Source organism: Physeter macrocephalus, chromosome 14 (genome assembly GCF_002837175.3).
Source record: "Physeter macrocephalus isolate SW-GA chromosome 14, ASM283717v5, whole genome shotgun sequence".
Lineage (NCBI taxonomy): Eukaryota > Metazoa > Chordata > Mammalia > Artiodactyla > Physeteridae > Physeter > Physeter macrocephalus.
The window spans coordinates 87031675-87049749 of record NC_041227.1 but is presented as its reverse complement, the minus strand read 5'-3'; the positions used below and the strand labels follow the sequence as shown (position 1 = coordinate 87049749).

At 42.0% G+C, this 18075-nt stretch overlaps 1 protein-coding gene across 10 annotated transcripts in view; it reads left to right on the top strand.

Annotated features, from left to right (window-relative positions):
- The window catches only part of ADPRM (ADP-ribose/CDP-alcohol diphosphatase, manganese dependent), a 421658-nt gene that overhangs the window by 222294 nt on the left and 181289 nt on the right, over window positions 1-18075 (top strand). For 8 of the 10 annotated variants that reach the window (XM_055090473.1, XM_055090472.1, XM_055090471.1 and 5 more), the window contains one exon: window positions 15793-15979. In XM_055090473.1, coding sequence (XP_054946448.1) covers window positions 15793-15979 — 187 coding nt within the window. Of the gene's footprint in view, window positions 1-15792; window positions 15980-18075 lie in introns of those variants that run through there. The other 2 variants (XM_028499404.2, XM_028499406.2) reach the window with 1 other exon arrangement.

Below are 18075 nucleotides of genomic sequence, written 5' to 3'. Positions count from 1 at the left end.
CACTGTCTTGGGCTAGAACATCACAAGCAGAGTATGGGATACTGAGTTTCAGAGAGTCAAGTCAAGGATGACTCCACATTTTTGGCCGGAGAAATTGGAAGGATACCTTATGTTGAGATGGGGAATTTGTTTGCAGATGAAGCAGGTTTTTTTGAGGTGGGGGGAGATCAGCAATTCACTTTAGGACATGGTGAGTGTGAGATATCTATTAGACCTCCAAGTGGAGGTGCTGAGGATACGATTGAATATATGGATTTGGAGTTTGGAAGAGAGGTCTTCCCGGAGGTACACATTTGAGACTCAATATAGATGAATTTTGAAAGCCTTGGAACTCTAAGAACCCAACAAGTGAGTGGGTACAGATACAGAAGACAGTAGGACCAAGACCTGACCCCTGGAACTCTCCAATCTGAAGAGGTCAGACAGAAGATGAAGAGCCAGCAAAGGAGACTAAGAAGACCAACCAGTGAGGTGTTCTAGAAGCAAAGGAGTGGGATATTTTAAGGAGGAGTGTACTCTGAGAGTCAGTATTCTCATCTGTAAGATAATTCCGCCTACTCACGGGGTGATTGCAAGGATCATATCAGATAACTTACATAAAGCACACGATGTCGTGCCTGGGACATGATAAGACCTATCCTTGTCATTCATTGTTAGTAGTCTGCATTATCCTTCCAGACCCCAACCTTGTATAATTTCTGGTGAGTGAATTTCTACCAGAAAAAAACGATTTCATGCAAATATGAGCCTGGGGAGACCTCTTTTATCCCCTTGATCTACTAATGCAGCTGCTTTTTTTTTTTCCTTTACTTTTTAAATCCTCCAGTAAATAAAGATTTTTCTGGTTGATTTCTGTGTTACTTTGCTAGGGCTGTCATAACACAGTACCACAAACTGAGTTGCTTAAATGACAGAAATTTACCTTCTCATGGTTCTGGAGGCTGGAGGTCCAAGATCAAGGCATCAGCCCAGTTGGGTCCTTCTGAGGGCTGTGAGGGAAGGATCTGGTCCATGCCTCGCTCCTTGGCTTGTAGATGGATGTCTTCTCTTTATGTTTCTTCACATGGCGTCTTCCCTCCATGAAAACCACTGTGTCTCAATTTCCCCTTTTTATAAGAAATATGAATTTTGAGGGGACACAATTCAACCTGTAACAATTACCTTGCCAGTAACTTCTTTCTGCTGCTACTTCTACCCCACTTCGCTCTCTGCCAATGCTTAGTTTGAAAGATCTCCAAATTCTCTGTAAAACTCAGTTACTTGCTCCCCGTCCCTTTTCCTTTCTCAGAAGTTTGGGGGTTGATTTATTTTCTGCTCTTGAGCTACTGTTACCTTTTCTGACTCCTTGATCTATCGAGGGGAAATTTTATCACTAGTTGGCTGTTCTTATATTTTTGCTGTGTCTGTCTTGGCTTTTGAATGAATTCCAAAAATCATCCTTTGTAACCTGTAATTTTATCTCCATGTTGTCTTTTGTTTTTCTCCACATTGCTGGAACCATGACAGAAGATTCTCAGCATAATTCCAATCGGCATATATTTATGACAGATCCAAAAAGGCTATTTATCCTTAGGCAGATGCGTCTGTAACTTTGAATCTCTCCATACTTTTGGACATAGCAGGGAATTCATAGATTAAACTGGCTTTGGAATGCTATATATTAGTTTACTTTATTTCAGTTCAACAAATATTTATTGAGCACCTACTGTGCTTCAAAACCTGGGAATATAACAGTTCATTAGATGTAGTCGCTGACGGCTAGAAGCTCATGGTCGAGCAGAGAAGACACATGTAGATCCCTTGTTAAGACAGTGTGACTAGTAATATGCAAATGTTTGGCATAAAATACTAGGGGAGCTCATGCTGCTAAGGTTTGAATTTTACTTCATTTTAGAGAGTACCTTGAAAGTTCATTTTTCTTGAAGTTTCATCATGGCTGTTGGTCCAGAGTATTAATGATAATTTCACTTGACTTCATGGCTTTCCAGTGCTTTTAGGATACCTTTAAAATCCTCAGAGTGGACTATGGGGGCCTGGCCCCTGCCCACCTCCCCTGCCTGAGCTTGAGTTGCCCTATTCCTAGGCCAATTTTTCTTACAACGCTGGTGGTCTTTCATTAGGCCAAGTCTACATACTTTCTCCCTCTTCGAGATCTGAGCACTGGCTTCTGCCTGGAACATCCTCGGCCAGCCCTCTAGGCCAATCCCTCTGCTTTCTGTGGCCTTCAGATTAAAAGTCACTTCTTAAAGAAGAGCTTTCCTGCGTTCCCCAAATCTCCTTCCCTGTGTCCCAGTCACATCCTGAGATCATTTGATCCTCTACCTTTATGGCTGCAGACACATTTTCTGAAAATTACGTTTGGATGTAGCTTACAAAATGTTGATTCTGTGCTACATTTATATTCGTCCTGGTTTTTGTAATAGGCACTAAATTAAGATAAAGAAGACAAAGGTAGTCACCTGAAAATAAGTTAACTCTTTGAAAGCATTGCACTTGCACTTCGAGTAGGCATAACTAAGCAAGTGATAGTATCCGTTTGGGATGACATGGGTCCCAGGCAGCAAAAAGGTTTTATCTCATGTCGGTTCTGAAAGATTGTTGGTGGCTGCCCTGGGGCGTTCAGTTGAAGATTCTGCATGAGTCACTCTCTTGCTTCAGAGTGAAAAAAAAGTCCTAATTGATTAGCAGTGTCTCCTGTGGGCATAGAGAAGAGAGGCAGCACATGTCTAGATGGCCTGGGAACTGGATTAACTTGCTAGATGAATGACAATGAAAAATCTGCTTTGTATTTTCAGCAGATGCTGAACAAAATTTTTTCCTCATTATTTTATAGTTTTGCATAATTTACAAACAGTAAAATCCACACTTTAGGAGGGTAGAGTTCTGAGTGTTTTCACAAACGTATACAGTCATGTAACCCCTACCACACAATCACAATACATAGGAGTTTCATTATGCCTCCAACTCCCCTGTGCCCTTCTGTAATCAACTCTTCATCTCACTCCTAGCTCTTGATAACCACTGATCTGTTTGCTAATCCTTACAGTTTTGCTTTTGCAAGAATCTTATACAAATGGAATCAAAAGTATGTGGCCTTTTGAGTCTGGCTTTTTTTTCACTCAGCATAATGCCTGTTGAGTCATTCATATTGTTGCATGTGAAATGAGTTTTAATGCAAGTTTGTCAAAAAAAAATCTATCAATGAAATAGATTTTCATTTACCTATTTAAGTATTTATTCAACAAATATATGATCGTTAATATGCTTAGAAATACAAAGAAATGTTAATAAGCATGATCTTTTCCCTTTCCAAATATCTACCTGTCATCTGTCTATTATTTATGTATTTTTTAATCTATATCTCAAGGTAAGTTATATGAGTGCTTAAAGACAGTAGGTTCTGAAGGAGTTCAGAGGAGGGGGGAAAATCATTTACAGTTTGGAGGTGTTTTCATAAATTAGATTGCATTGCAGTGAGCTTTGGGGCGTGGCTAGGACATTCCTTCAGGAAATGTCAGACATCACTCTGAAGTTATCAAAGTATTCTCTTTTGCTTCTCAGGGGTTAATCAAACCTTTCTTATGTCTAGCCCAACGTATAGCTATGCACAAGCAGGAAAAAGAATGGTGTGGAAGCTGAGATTTTATCTTTTTTTAACTCTAACATTGACTAACCATATACTAGTCATAAAGTTCAATGCAAGGTGCTCTGGGAAATATAAAAAATAAACAACACAATACTTTTATCTACTTGATTTATTACTTATTTATACCCCCACTTTCCTTTATTCTCGCCCCATTTTTCCATTTTCTCTCTTCCTATCTTGTTTCATAAACAGAGGACAGCTTCCAAAAATGCATGGGAAATAAATCATTGAAAATGTTGGGACGAAGAGGTCATATGGGTCAGAAAACAGTCCCGAGGTACATTTACCTACCTCTCAGGAATGTATGCCAAACGGTTTTGTAGAGATACCAGAGATGGGCCGCAGATTGAGCTGTACATTTTCTGGAGACTCAAGTAAATAGAGAAATAGACTCAGTTAAAAGATCCATATTGTCCACAAGATAAAGACGAACTAGTTCTTAAAGGTTTTCATCTTGCTGACCTGAGAAAAATTTCCTCCCTTGGGTTTTCACAAAGAAAACACTTTTTGATCCAGAGAATAACATCCTGGACTCCATCCCAGCAATAAATAGAAGAGCAAAGTTTGCTGGGTTGCTTCTTACAGCATCCCTCAATGCAAGCCGATATCGGAACAACAAGCAAAGTTCAATTCTGTGAAGTAAATTTGACAACAGTCAGAATGATGCCATCCAGATACAGAGCTCTCAGATGGTGTGATTTGATCCAAGGGTAAAATTTATCATTTCTAGAGAATAGCGTGTCCTTCAGGCACTCCCCCATAAATATTTATTCTTATAAATAGGATTTTGATAGGATTTGGACAACAGAGAGTTATCTGACTAGTAACTGGAGTACATCTTATTCAGTGTTTCCATTAAGAGCTGGTATGTGCATTTGGACAGTGATCAGACAGAAGGTAGGATAAGATTGTTTGTTAAAAATCAAGGAGACTATTTAAAGCATGTTTAAACAGAGGTTATTCTTCTTTGGCACCTATTCTAGAACAGGGGAGTATGCTAAGAGCTTTAAATGTATCCTGTTATTTCAATAGTCTATAGCATTCCTATGTGCTAGCTTCTATTTTTATCCCCAGTTACAGAAAAGCAAACTAACATTTAGGGGAGTTCAGTGATTTACTCAGGATTACACAGCTTGTAAGTAACAGAGCTAGGATTCAAAACCAGGTCTCTCTGGAAGCAGAGACTGCATGAATCTTTGTTTTTTTTTTTTTGTTTAAAAACATTTTAGACATGAAGGATGTAAGTTATATATTAAACTCCCATGTTCCTATTGCCCAGCTTTTGACATTAAATATTAGGAATGAAGTTTATACCCCTGCACACCCTTCCCTGGTCTCCTTCTCCTCTTGCCTGCACCCACCTCCAAAGAGAGCCACTGTTCTTGAAACTGGTATCATTCCCACGCATGGCTTTATAATTACTTCTCTGTCTTATAAACAAAGACTCACTCTTACATCTCATGTGACTTTGCTGTGTCCTGCCTGACCTTCATGTGAGAAAGCAGTTTATGATTATCTAGAAAATAGCCCTAATTTCCATAAAAACACAAGGTATTTTGCATAGTTTGATGAGTTTTCCAAGAATGTAACTGCTATGGAGTTTTGTTTTGTTTTGTTTTGTTTTTTAAACACTTTGTTTGGTTCAGAATGTTACCAAGTGTTCACCATTTTGGAAAATCATGTCACCAACAGCAATTCCCCTGGTAGCACTTAAGTTGCCCATTCAACATGCCTGTTGTCAGTCTGCCTTAGTAACTGCTGTATTTGTGATGGTTCTGCTAGTTTGAAGTATTGCCCATGGAGAGGGGGAAAATATTTGCAATCAAATATGATTGCAAATCATAATTGTAAGAATATATATACAGGTATATAAAGAACTCCTACAGCTCAACAACAGCAATAACCAAACAGCCCTATTAAAAATGGTCAAAGGGCATTTGCATAGACATTTCTCCGAAGAAGAGACCAACAAGCACATGAAAAGATGCTCAACATCGTTAATCATTAGGGAAGTGCAAGTCAAAACCACAGTGAGATATCACATCATAGCCATTAGGATGGCTGTTATCAAAAAAGCAGAAAATAAGTGTTGGTGAGAATGTGGAGAAACTGGAACTCTTGTGCATTGCTGTTGGGAATATGAAATGATGTAGCCACTGTAGAAAGTGGTATGTTGGTTCCTCAAAAAAATTAAACAGAATTACCAATAATCCAGCAATTCCACTCCTGGGTACATACCTAAAAGAATTGAAAGCAGGGACTCAGACATTTCTACACCCATGATCACAACAGCATTATTCACAAGGCCAAAAACGAAAAGCAACTCGGGTGTCCATCAATAGACGAATGGATATACAATGGAATAGTATTCAGACTTAAAAAGGAAGGAAATTTTGACATGTACAATATGGATGAACCTTGAAACATTATGCTAAATGAAATAAACCAGTCTCAAATGAATAAATATTGTTTGGTTCCACTTAAATGCGGTACTTACACCAGTCAAATTCACAGAGACAAGAGAGTAGAATGGTGGTTGCCAGGGGCTGGGGGAAGGAGGAATGGAGGATTATTGTTTAATGGGTATGGAGTTTCAGACTGCGAAGATGAAAAAGTTCTGGAGATGGACAGTGGTGCTGGTTGCACCACAGTCTGAATGTACTCAGTGCCACTGAAAATAGTGAAAATGGTACGTTTTATGTTATACATATTTTACCACAATAAAAAATTACACTTTCTTTAAAAAAAGATAAAGTGCTTACATATTGAAATGATATTATTTTATTATACTCTGTTTCCTTTAAAAATTACAGTTAGGTATCATGTTGATTTTTTAAATCTATCCTTTATTTATTTATTTATTTTTGGCCGCACCGCGTGGCTTGCGGGATCTTAGTTCTTTGAGCAGGGATTGAACCCATGCACTCGGCATTGAAAGCGTGGAGTCCTAACTGCTGGATCACCAGGGAATTCCTTCATGTTGATTTCTTTTAATGACTTTGTAAATATCTTTAATGGAAGAATCAGGTAGTGTTCTAGAATTACCTTTCCTTCTTCGTATATTTAATGCCCCTCAAAGGAGAATGTTTCTACCCCCAAGGGAAAGCAAAATTCCCTTCTTATTCCCCGTCACTTCCTCAAAATCCTGCCACAATTTAGTTTGCTTCACAGCAGAGCCTTGATTCTCCGGTTTATGTTGACTTCTTGAAATTATGTGTGTAGGTAAGTTGTATTATTTATGAATTTCATAAGGATAGTAACGAGGGTGTTATAAACTATTTATTATCAAAAGAACACATTTGACCTGATAGGATTGTGAACTATCACTCTAGGACAGATGGTTGGGAGTGGAATTTCTGATAGTAGTGCATATGCACATCTTCAAATTTACTTGGAAAAAAATATGTATTTCACAAAAAGGAAATGATGGCTTATGATTTTTCTTAGAAATCCTGTTCCTTTATAAGTCATGAAAACCTTGAAGCCTGTACGAACACCGCAAGGAGCGTATGCCTCTGTCCATCTTGGCTAAAATGCCATTCACGGAGTAAAGTTATCTCATCACTGTAGCTTCACGGTACTTGTGATTACAGTCGGCCTTCTGTATTCGCGGGTTCCGCATCTGCGGATCCAACCAACCACGGATAGAAAATATTTGGAAAAAAATCCAGGAAGTTCCAAAAAGCAAAACTTGAATTTGCCGCATGTAAGCAGCTATTTAGATAACATTTACATTGTATGCAGTATTAGAAGAATCTAGAGATGATTTAAAGTGTATGGGAGGATGGGCATAGGTTACATCAAATACTATGCCATTTCATATAAGGAATGTGAGCATCTGCAGATTTTGGTATCCTGGGGCGTCCTGGAACCAATCCCCTACAGATCTGAGGGACAGCTGTATTTATGTTCATTACGTTTACCTTCTGTGGTCATGTTGTGTTGTGTTTATCCGATATGCACAAAAGTGGATTAGTGACTCATATAGTGATTCACTGAGGTATAAAAATAGTATAAAGAGACTTCCAGTTTTAGCTCTAATATGTCAAGAGTCTGGAAATTGTCACCGTCATCCTTAAAAAAAGAAAAAGATAGACAAATGAAGAAATCAATGACTTTCCTTGGATCCATCGAAGAGCGGAGATCTCGGGGCAAACTGCCATCCTGAAACCTGGTGAGTCAGGTATGTCCTGGGAGACACAGTAACTGAGACCTGCTTCCTTGGAGCAGAAGTTATGAGCTGCAGACTGGCAGGAATATTTAAGTGATCAGTTTGACACACTGTTGGAGGTTGAGTGTGGACTCACTGCGAGAGTGAGAGATTCATGGGGGCCACCATCCTAGGGCTCCCCTACACTTTCATGGGTCTTCCTGGGAATATTGCCAGATTTCTCACGGTGAAGATCCAACAAAGATCCCTCATGACCCTCACAGAAGGAGGGAAAGATAAGCTACCGTAAAACCCGCTGAGAGTCTTCTCAGTCACAAAGGCCCACTCCCCAGGGAAAAGGACTGTGCCTGAACAGAGTCCTGAAATTTGGGGGGAAAAGAATTTCTCACCACTCCAGCCCCCTGAGGGAAACGAAAAGCCAGGACGGGATAGGGCTCTAAGGAAACAGAATGTTGTGGTTAAAGAAAGGAGTCAAGGTGACTGGGCAGGAGGCGGGGAGTGGGGCTGGGGGATGCCCTGCTATAGGAAGAGGAATAGAAATATTTGTGAAGACCCAGCCCCAGGGAAGCCCCACTAAGAGGCTGAGATCTAACTGGGAGATTACACAGTGCCTTTCTCCTTTCCTCCACACCCTACTGCCACATTAGTAGGGCTCCAGCATCATAACCATGAGTTAACAGGTGCAAGACGCAGCATCTGTACATAGCCAAGAGAGGAGACAAAAAACAAGAACCCTAGAGGAATTTGAAGCCTCTGGTACCTAAAACTACAACAAATGCTGAACACAGCCCAACACTCCTAGCCAGCTTAACAAAACCTAAAGACCTATCTACCTGATACAACATGTCTGGCTTTCAAAAAAAGCCAAAGGAAATAACCACTGTCTGAATAGACAAAGTGATCCTGAAAACCAGGCTCGGATATGAATGATCAGATAAGGAATTTGAAGCAACTATAATTGGAAACTTTAAGGGAAAAAAAAAATCAAAGGAAAGTGCTAGAAATAAAAAACACTCTAACAGGGATGATGGGTTCATCAGTAGGCTTGACACAATAGATAAACATATCAGTGAGCTTGAAGGTAGGGTGAGGGGACTAGCTGCTGACTTAAGTAACTGGAGATTAGTGGTATCTGTAAGATTAAAGGCAAAGAAATTGTATATAAACACTGTATTCTAGTTGGTAAAGTTTTTGGTTCCCCACAAGGGTACAGATGAACAACTCTGTAGCCACTACACATGCATGCTGGAATTGAACAATTAAATACATGGATGGTGGCTGGTGGGAGACAGGGTTTCCACGGTTGGAATGGGAGACTACAGACAAGCATGAGGAACATGCCAGAATGACCCACGTGGCATTGGATTGGAGTTCGAGACACCATGTTTAGCTTAATATATCTGCAGACGGATACATATCAAAATAGTTATACATATGCGTATATACATAGTTTAGTATACATACCTATTTTTCCTCCCTCTGTCAGGTGAGAAGGCCTGGAAGCAATGACACTTCAGTGACACTGATCACTGTCAGTGCCCATATCTCGGTTTCTAATACCATTCTCCAATAAAAGGAGTAAAGCCTCCTTAACCAAATGGCTGCTTCTTAGCTGTAGCAAGAAATATACAAGATGATCCTGTAGCATCTTGCAGTGCTGGAAAATGAGGAATTGCTCAAAGAAACCACAATGAAATGGGTATGTCAGAGGGACAGGAGCCAAACAAAAGGGCCCCCAGTGGCCAAAGCTGGAACAATTTGAGTGAAAAATAAATAAAGGAACATTGAATTATCACTCAAAGTATAAAGTAAACATCCATGAGCCCGTTCTGATATAAATAAATGATTGGAGAAATAGATAAATGGGAGAGAATAGACAATCTTTTGTGCAGAAGAAATTCCAAATAACTTAATGTGGATAGTCTCCATAAAAGGAGATGGGACATAGGTTCCCACATTTTAAGTACAGGCTGTGCATCGCGACTTCCTTCTAAAGAGCACGGTAGGAAAAGGGGAGGAAAAGGAGTAACTTTACGGTGGAAACGCCTGGAAACACTCCCTCAGCCAGATGATCAAGGTTAACAACCACAGTGATAAGCGATGTCACGTTAATGGCATGAATTCTGGATATGGTGTGATGAGAATAGCACTTTACCTCTGTGGACTTCCTCCCCCAAACCCATAACCCTGGTATAATTATGAGAAACGCATCAGACAAATCCCAATTGAGGGACATTTTACAAATTACCTGACCGGTGCTCTTTAAAATTGTCAGGGTCATAAAAGACAAGCAAAGCCTGAGAAACTTGACACCAACAAGAGGAGCCTAAGGAGACATGACAACGAAATGTAATGTGGCAAAACCTAAGGAAATCTGAATAAAGTATGCACTTTAGTTAACAATTATGAATCAACATTGGTTCATTAGTTGGGCCAAATGGACCATAGCAACGAAAGATGTTGGCAATAGGGGAAATTGGGTGTGTAGTATATGGGAACTCCCTGTACAATCTTTACAACTTTTCTGTAAATCTAAAGCTGTTCTTAGAAAAGGTGATTAAAAATAGTAATGAAAAGAATAATCAAAATACTATAGGTCTCAAAATAATGTCATAAAAGTAAATAGTAACCAAGACTCTGTGAACTCAATAATTGTGGACAAGCCACCGAAAAAGGAAAAGGTGAACAAGAGGTATGATGGTGACTCTCTGAAAGTAGGATTTTATTGCATTGGCACAGCAGTGGGTTCCAATCTCTTGTGCTCCATCTAAGGTCTGTCACAAATTGTGGTATGAAGCCATCAAAGCTTTTGTGTCATCTGCAAGCAAAGCCTATGGCCTTTCGCTAAATTAATTGAATGTTTAAAGAACAAGCACAAATGAATATATTCCAGTCTGGTGTATGTGGAGCTTATTTCTAAAGGGGAAAAAAAAAAGGCTAACATTACAGAGGCATCATTCAAGGCTGCATCTCTGATAGCAAAAACAGGTACAAGTCACACCATTGCTGAGAATCTTGTAAAACCAGATGCAAAAGTAATGACAAATCTTATGCTCACAGAGAGAAAGCAGAACAAAGTACTGGCAGCATTCCTTCCGGAGAAGATACTCCTCGTGGTTGTAGGTTCTCAATGGATAACACATGGAACCACTACTATTCTCTCGCTTGTAAGCCAAGTGACATTTATATTATAGTTGCACAAAACCACTAATCTGCTGAGTATAAATAGATTCTTGGCCTATGCATGTTATGTAGGAGGGAGATATGTTCAACATCTTTTCCTATTGATTACTGAAAACTCATGTTATGGAAGATATAATTTTTATTGAATTAATCATGACTTTGTGAGCCCTGCTGGAGACTGCAGAGTGTGTCAGAGTCAGGTAGGGTCAGTGGCTGCAGCCAGGTCGGATCCTTGTCCTTAACTAAGAGAGGTCACACTTGGATGTCAACCCAGATGTCTGCCGCGCTTGGATGTTAGCCACTGACAGCCTTTGGTGATCAATAACATTCCCTCTAACCTTGATTCAAGGTTGAAGGAAATTGTGTAAATTATGCAGATTATAAAATAATGCAATTTGGGGTTATGTCTTTGCAGCAAGCTGTATGATGGCATGAGCCGTGACGATACTCTTTCCTAACGTGTGCTAGTCACAGAAAGATGTTCACAGAAGCTTTTTTGTTTTGTTTTTGTTATAGTGGCTAATTAGTTTTGCAAAGGTAATTTTTGCACATGGTGAAAAATTTGAACTGTCCAAGAGGGTATATAGAGAAGAGTCTGCATTCCTCTCCTTCCAGTCTCCCTTCCCTAGGGGCAACCACTACCACTACTGCCATTTCCTTCCTGTAAGTTGTTGGCATGAAGGAAGAGATAAAGGCTTGTTGCTTGTGACTGCTTGTTAAATATATCAGGTGGAACGTATTTTTAAAATCACATTTCCCTCCTGAAACCCCTCAGAAGTAAAAACACAGGGGTCAAAAAGGCATGGAACCCAAAGAACAAAGAGATTGGGAAGGAAAATAGCAGTAGCACAAATTTTGAAAGCCAGCGAGCAAATGGGTGATAGCAAATTTGCCAGGACCGTTAGCTTTGCAGAACTCCAGAATCTCAGAAACGGAGGCGTCAGACACATCCGAAAGTGGGAATGCAGTGAAAGCTGAAAATCGGAGATACAGTTAAAGTTCTGTGTAAGATGCAGTCAGATGAGACTCCCTTCCAAATCTCTGCTGCCAGGTGACATCATCCAACATTCTGGAAGAACATTAGGGGTTTTCTTCTTAGAGAGTTGAACCCGAGGGATTCTGGACTCAGAGAGTCTTAAGAGTAGCTGTGGATAGGGTATCTTACTGAAAATAGGGGAAAAAATAGAAACATATGTATCGAATGATCAGATCATTCCGCTTGGCTTGTGGAAGGCTGCCCGTCAGGCCACACTTTCAGGAAGTAGATAGCAAAATCATTTCTTAGGAATGTGGCTTGACCAAGAAGAAAGATATTCTGAAATCAATAGTTGAGAATCTCTTAACCAAACAACATTAAGCAGGTTGCCTTAGTCAGAAGCTCTACTCAGGCACACGGATCCCTATTAGGTTAGTAGTGCCTCGGTACCGAGGACAGCCAAGACCTGAAGAAAAAAACCTCTTTCATGAGGGACGTGATAGAGCAGAAAAGAAGACCCTCAGAGGATGCAGAAACAACCTTGGCAGAAGAACTGAACCCTAAAAATCCTTTTTTTAAATGTCTGTGGACACATAAGAAAAATTTTGTACAGTAAAACAGAAACAGGATGCTATTTTTAAAGACAGGAATGTCACGTGAGAAAAGTTTTGGGGAGTTAAAAATGTGATAGAAGATGAAAAACTCAACATAGATTTTGGAAGATGATGTTGAAAGACTCCCTCACAAATAGAGTAAAAAGATAAAAGAAACAAGAAATATAGGGGATCGGTTGGCAGGGTTAAGAGTAGCAGAGGACAGAGAAAATGGATGGAGGAATTTTCGGAAGAAATATTTCAGTAGAGTTTTCCACATCTGAGGTGTATGCGTTTCCAGATTGAAAAGGCAAGCGCAGTATCTATCTCAATGGATCTTTAAAAAAGAAAAAATAAAAGATCTACCATCATGTAATTTCAGAACACACGGGAAGGGGAGAGGATGCTATAAGGTGACACGGAGGGAGGGAGAGAGGGAGAAAGGAGAGAGAAAACAACATTGTTGATGTAAAATACACTTTCTTTTTTAACTGTGTGGGGAAAGTTGTGGTAATTTAAAAATTTTAGTAAACATCGTTGGCTTGAATGTTGACCAGACTTACTCATTAGAAGGTCTATGCTGGATGTCATTTAGTCGGTAGAAACACTGCATCCTATAGGCCAGCATCCTTTCTGATGGGCCACGTGTCTGTTCTGCTTGGTTGCCGGCTTTTGTTTTCCTTCACGTTGTTTCTTTCCATGGATAACATAAACTTAGCTCTAGTGGAGAGGCTCCCACTAATAGGTCAGAGTTTATCAGCAGCATTTGGCAATTTATACAGTCAGAGCAACCACCCCTCCCACTTTTTTCAGGTGCCAGGGTTTACAGTGGTGATGTGGAAAGCAGAGATAGCAGTGGCTCCTTTCCTGCTTGGGAACTTCACAAATTATTACTCCCCTTTTTTTCCCTCCTCACTTGGTAGTTATATTAAGTCTCTGGGGAAATGAAAAGCCAGTCTTCTTTGAAAATCAGGTGGAGAAATTCTGTTCTAATGCACTAACAGCTCTCCCCTGCCTTTCTGAGTGATTCTAGACCCTCCGATCCCCTCTGGAGGGTTTGAGATAGAGGCGGCAGGGAATTATACATCTGGTTTATTACCCTTGGGAGACTTGGCCATCAGAGGCTCCCGTGTGAAACAATCCTATATATGAAAACAAATGAGATTCTGCTTGGTGAAGCTCATTTGAGCAGTGAAGTGGTGGGACTGAGGTGGTAGGGCTTGGTGTGCCGAGGGCTTAGTGGAAGCGCCTACGGAAGGGATGGCAGAAAGACGAAGCTCAGATATTTGAATACTTAGCATGTAGAGGGGAAGTCAAGCCCCCTTTTATGGTCTGACTCCAAAAGGCAGAAGCAGGTCTTACAGGTGGATGTAAACTCAGTGGGCAGCAGAGCGGAGCGAAGAGCGTGGCCTCTGGAGTCAGGTAGCCTGGGATGGAGTCCCAGCATCACTGATTACCAGCTGTTGACTTTGACCTTGGACCAGTTACTCAAACTATCTGGACTCCAGTATCTTGATCTGTCAATTGGGGCAATATCAGCGTCCACTTACAAAGTTATTCTAAGGATGACATCGGCGAACATATGTGAAAGATGACAGCAGTGCCGGGCGCGTCGTAGGCATTCCTGTGTTTGGGGGTTGGAAGTGGCCCTCCCTGAGAGGCCGCACAGGCACAAGGTATGGAAGGTGACTCCGACATCTGCTGCTCTCTGAAAATTTTGTTATCGTTGCAGTGGTCAAGCCGAAGCTGGCTGACAGCTTCACGGGGGTGGGAGAATGGGAGGGTTTGTGCAAAGCGCAGGAGGTAGGAGAAGAGAACTTTTCTAGTCCTTTCCACCTCCACTTGACGTGCTCAGGTCTGAGCCACGTGGTCTTAAGCTGGTTTAGCTGGGCCTGGAGCGCCGGCTTTCGGGCTGCCCTGTGCTCAGAGCCACTTATCAGAGGATCACCGGAGCTGTTCCTCGCTGCGTGGCCATCATGGCATCTAGCCCTTGTATGCTTTGCTCATCTACATCATGGGATGCCGACTCAGGAATGGAAAACAAGAACGATGTTTTTCCTTCAATTCGTGCTCGGAGCAGAGCCAGCGGGTGTCCTGTGGGACATGAGAAACTCCAAATTTGGGGATGAAATCCATATTTAGAAAACAACAAAAACAAAAAACTTTGAGCAAGTTGCAAGGAAGGAACCGTGTGTCTCTCGGTGCTAGGAAGCATAAAGGCGCGAAGTACATGTGTTTTGACACAACTGACTCACAGGCGCAAGCCCACACCATCTGCTGGGCTCCATCTCTCGCACCCCAGCTGCCTGCAGGTGGGAAAATGCTCTTATGGCTGAAGACAGGCCAGCCGCAGGCGCCGGGCTCCTTGGCCTCCCATCCAAAGCCTGGCAGCCATGCGATGGCTATGTTCAAGTGAATTTCATTCAGTGTCTCGATACACAAAAATAACCATGTTATGATGGCTGCTGGTGGTAGCATTCTTTATTTTTAATTGCAAAACCAATGTGACCACATTAGAGAAAGTTTTCAGAACTGAAGGAAACACATCAAATGAAATATCACAGGTCTTATACAATTTCTAAAATTGGTCTTTATTCTCGATCTTTTTTCTCCCCCTGTGCTAATAAATATTTACACAGTTGTAACCAGCCTTTTTACTTAACATTATAACGTAAGAATATTCCCAGGTTTCATCTTAAGTCTTATCACATATTTTTTTTTAAAGCTACCCAGTACTATCTTACATGCACTCACTGTATTTTAAATTACTGATTACATACTCTTGGACTTTAAATTGCTATCAGTTCTGCAGTGTGGTAGTATTGCTAGTTTTAGCTCTTCCTGTTTTGTTTTGTTTTTTAATCATTTACTTACATTAAGTGGGATTCCTGGATTAAAGAGTATAAATGTTTTTATTACTCTTAACTTTTTTTTTTTTTTTTTTTTTTTTTTGCGGTACGCGGGCCTCTCACTGTTGCGGCCTCTCCCGTTACGGAGCACAGGCTCCGGACGCGCAGGCTCAGCGGCCATGGCTCACGGGCCCAGCCGCTCCGCGGCATGTGGGATCTTCCCGGACCGGGGCACGAACCCGTGTGCCCTGCATCGCAGGCGGACTCTCAACCACTGCGCCACCAGGGAAGCCCAACATTTTTTTACTTAAAGAGCAATGCCCTTCCGCCTAAATAGTGCGTTTAATATGTGTTTATCTCTTTTTTCTCCTCAGATCCCATTACCCTAGCAGAGGGAAAAGAGCACAGTGCATGTTTGGAAGACCCAAGGTAGAGACTGAACTGAACGAGGTAAGCTGCAGCCTGGTGGCGAGACGTGCAGTGAGGCCCGGCCGAGCCAGAAAAAGCAAACATCGGAAAGAAAAAAGAGGCCACCACAGAACACGACAGCCTCTTGCGAAGGTACCATAATCTACTTAACCTTTCCCTGACATGCAATGTTGTGATGGTTAATTGGATGCGTCAACTTGACGGGGTCACGAGGTCCCCAGATATTTGGCTAAACATTATTTCTGGGTGCGTCTGTGAGGGTGTTTCCAGAAGAGATTAGCGTTTGGCTCAGTAGACTGTGTGAGACAATAGAAAATAATAGAACATATATATATATATATGCATTGGTCTCTGTGCCCTCAACCCTTTAGAGCTCCTAAAACCCTTGTAAGTTGCTAAGTGATAAGAACACTAGGAGCATCTATTATTCCATATTTGTCTTTGATCTTGTCTCTGACACAGGGGCTCCTAAAACTTGTAAATGTCTAAGTCATCAGAGCACTAGGCTTGTCTTCTGTTCTATGGAGGTGACGCTGGGCGCGCTTCTGGATGGGGGCCTGGTCACCAGGAAGTCCAAGCCGTGGTTAGAAGCTTGGATTTTCAGTCCTATCCCCGGGCCCGCGCCCTGTCCTCTAGAGAGGGGAGAGGGGCTGGAAATAGAGTTAATAATTGATCTTGCCTGTGTGAGGAATCCTCCATAAAAATCCCACTTGTAGGGGGTTTGGGAGCTTCCAGGTTAGCAAACACCTCCACTCCAGGAGGGAGATGCACCCCAGCCCTATGGGGACAGAGCCCTGTGCCCGGGACCCTCCCGGACCTCGCCCTAGGCGTCTCTTCGTCTCGTTGTTCATCTGTGTGCTTTACGATGCCCTTTGTTAAACTAGGAAATGTAAGTAAGTGTTTCCCCGAGTTCTATGAGCTGCTCTAGTAAATTCATCAGATCTGAAGAGGGGGTCGTGGGAACCTCCGATCTGTAGCCGATTGGTCAGAAGCCCAGGTGACAGACTGGACTTGCGGTTGACATCTAATGTGTGGTCAGTTGGCATCTGATGTGGGGCGGGGCGCAGTCTTGTAGGACAGAGCCCTTCACCTGTGGATCGGACGCCATCCAGGCGGGTAGTGTCAGAATCGAGGTAAATTGTAGGACACCCCGCTGGGGTTGTGAATTGTTTTGTGGGAGGAAGTGCACATCTTTGGTGACCAGAAGTGCTGTGAGTGTCCTGTGTGAGGAGCGGAGGAGACACACAGGAGGAAGGCTGAGTTTTTTCTCACTCAGGAGGAGGACTGGGTCGTTTCTGTAATGCACTGAGTAAAGCAGACGGCGCTCCGCGATGTGGGCGGCCTTCACCCAGTCTGTTGTGGGCCTGTATTCAGGCTCTGTCCATCTATCCTATTGATTTGGTTTATCTTGGGTTTTTTTTTGGTATTATAAACAGCGTTTCAGTGACTAGCCCTGAACATGCCAAGAGTGAACTTACTGGGCCGTGCTCTTCCAGGGTTTTCTCAGGTTTCCCGATACACACTGTCAAGTTGTTTGGAGAAGGCGCACCCCTCTGACACTGCTGCACCCTGAGCGGGGCTGTCAGCACCCTTGAGCGGGCGGCGTTTCTCGTGAGAGCACCGGCTCCCTCAAAGCCCTGACACTCCCCACTCCTCTCCACCTTGGGGTCCTCGGTTCTGCCTGCCCGTGGAGCTTTTCCAGTGCCTCTCGTTTTTATCACCCCTCAGATAACCCGCTTTCCTCCCTCCTTCCGCAAACGGGTTTCATCAGGAGTCCAAACCCAACTCGTAAATTAGCTAGCTATGGGATTTGGGGCCCGTCATTTAAATTCACTGGAATCCAATTCTCTCATTTGCCAAGTGAGAGGATTTTGCTACCTAATCTCTAAGGTCCTCTCAGTTACAGTTTTATTTATAACACTGAATAATCGAAAATAACCTAAATGTTCAACAACAAGGTTTGGTTAAGTAAGTCATGATATATCCAGATGATAGAATACCAAGCAGTAATTTTGTTAAATGTATTTGTGTTATATCGCATGAGAACAACTCATGTTATCATGCTAAGTGACAGCAGCATGACACTGTGTGATTCCAGATTTGTGTGTACAAATCTTAATGTATAAAATTAAACAGAAGGGCTTCCCTGGTGGCGCAGTGGTTGCGCGTCCGCCTGCCGATGCAGGGGAACCGGGTTCGCGCCCCGGTCTGGGAGGATCCCACGTGCC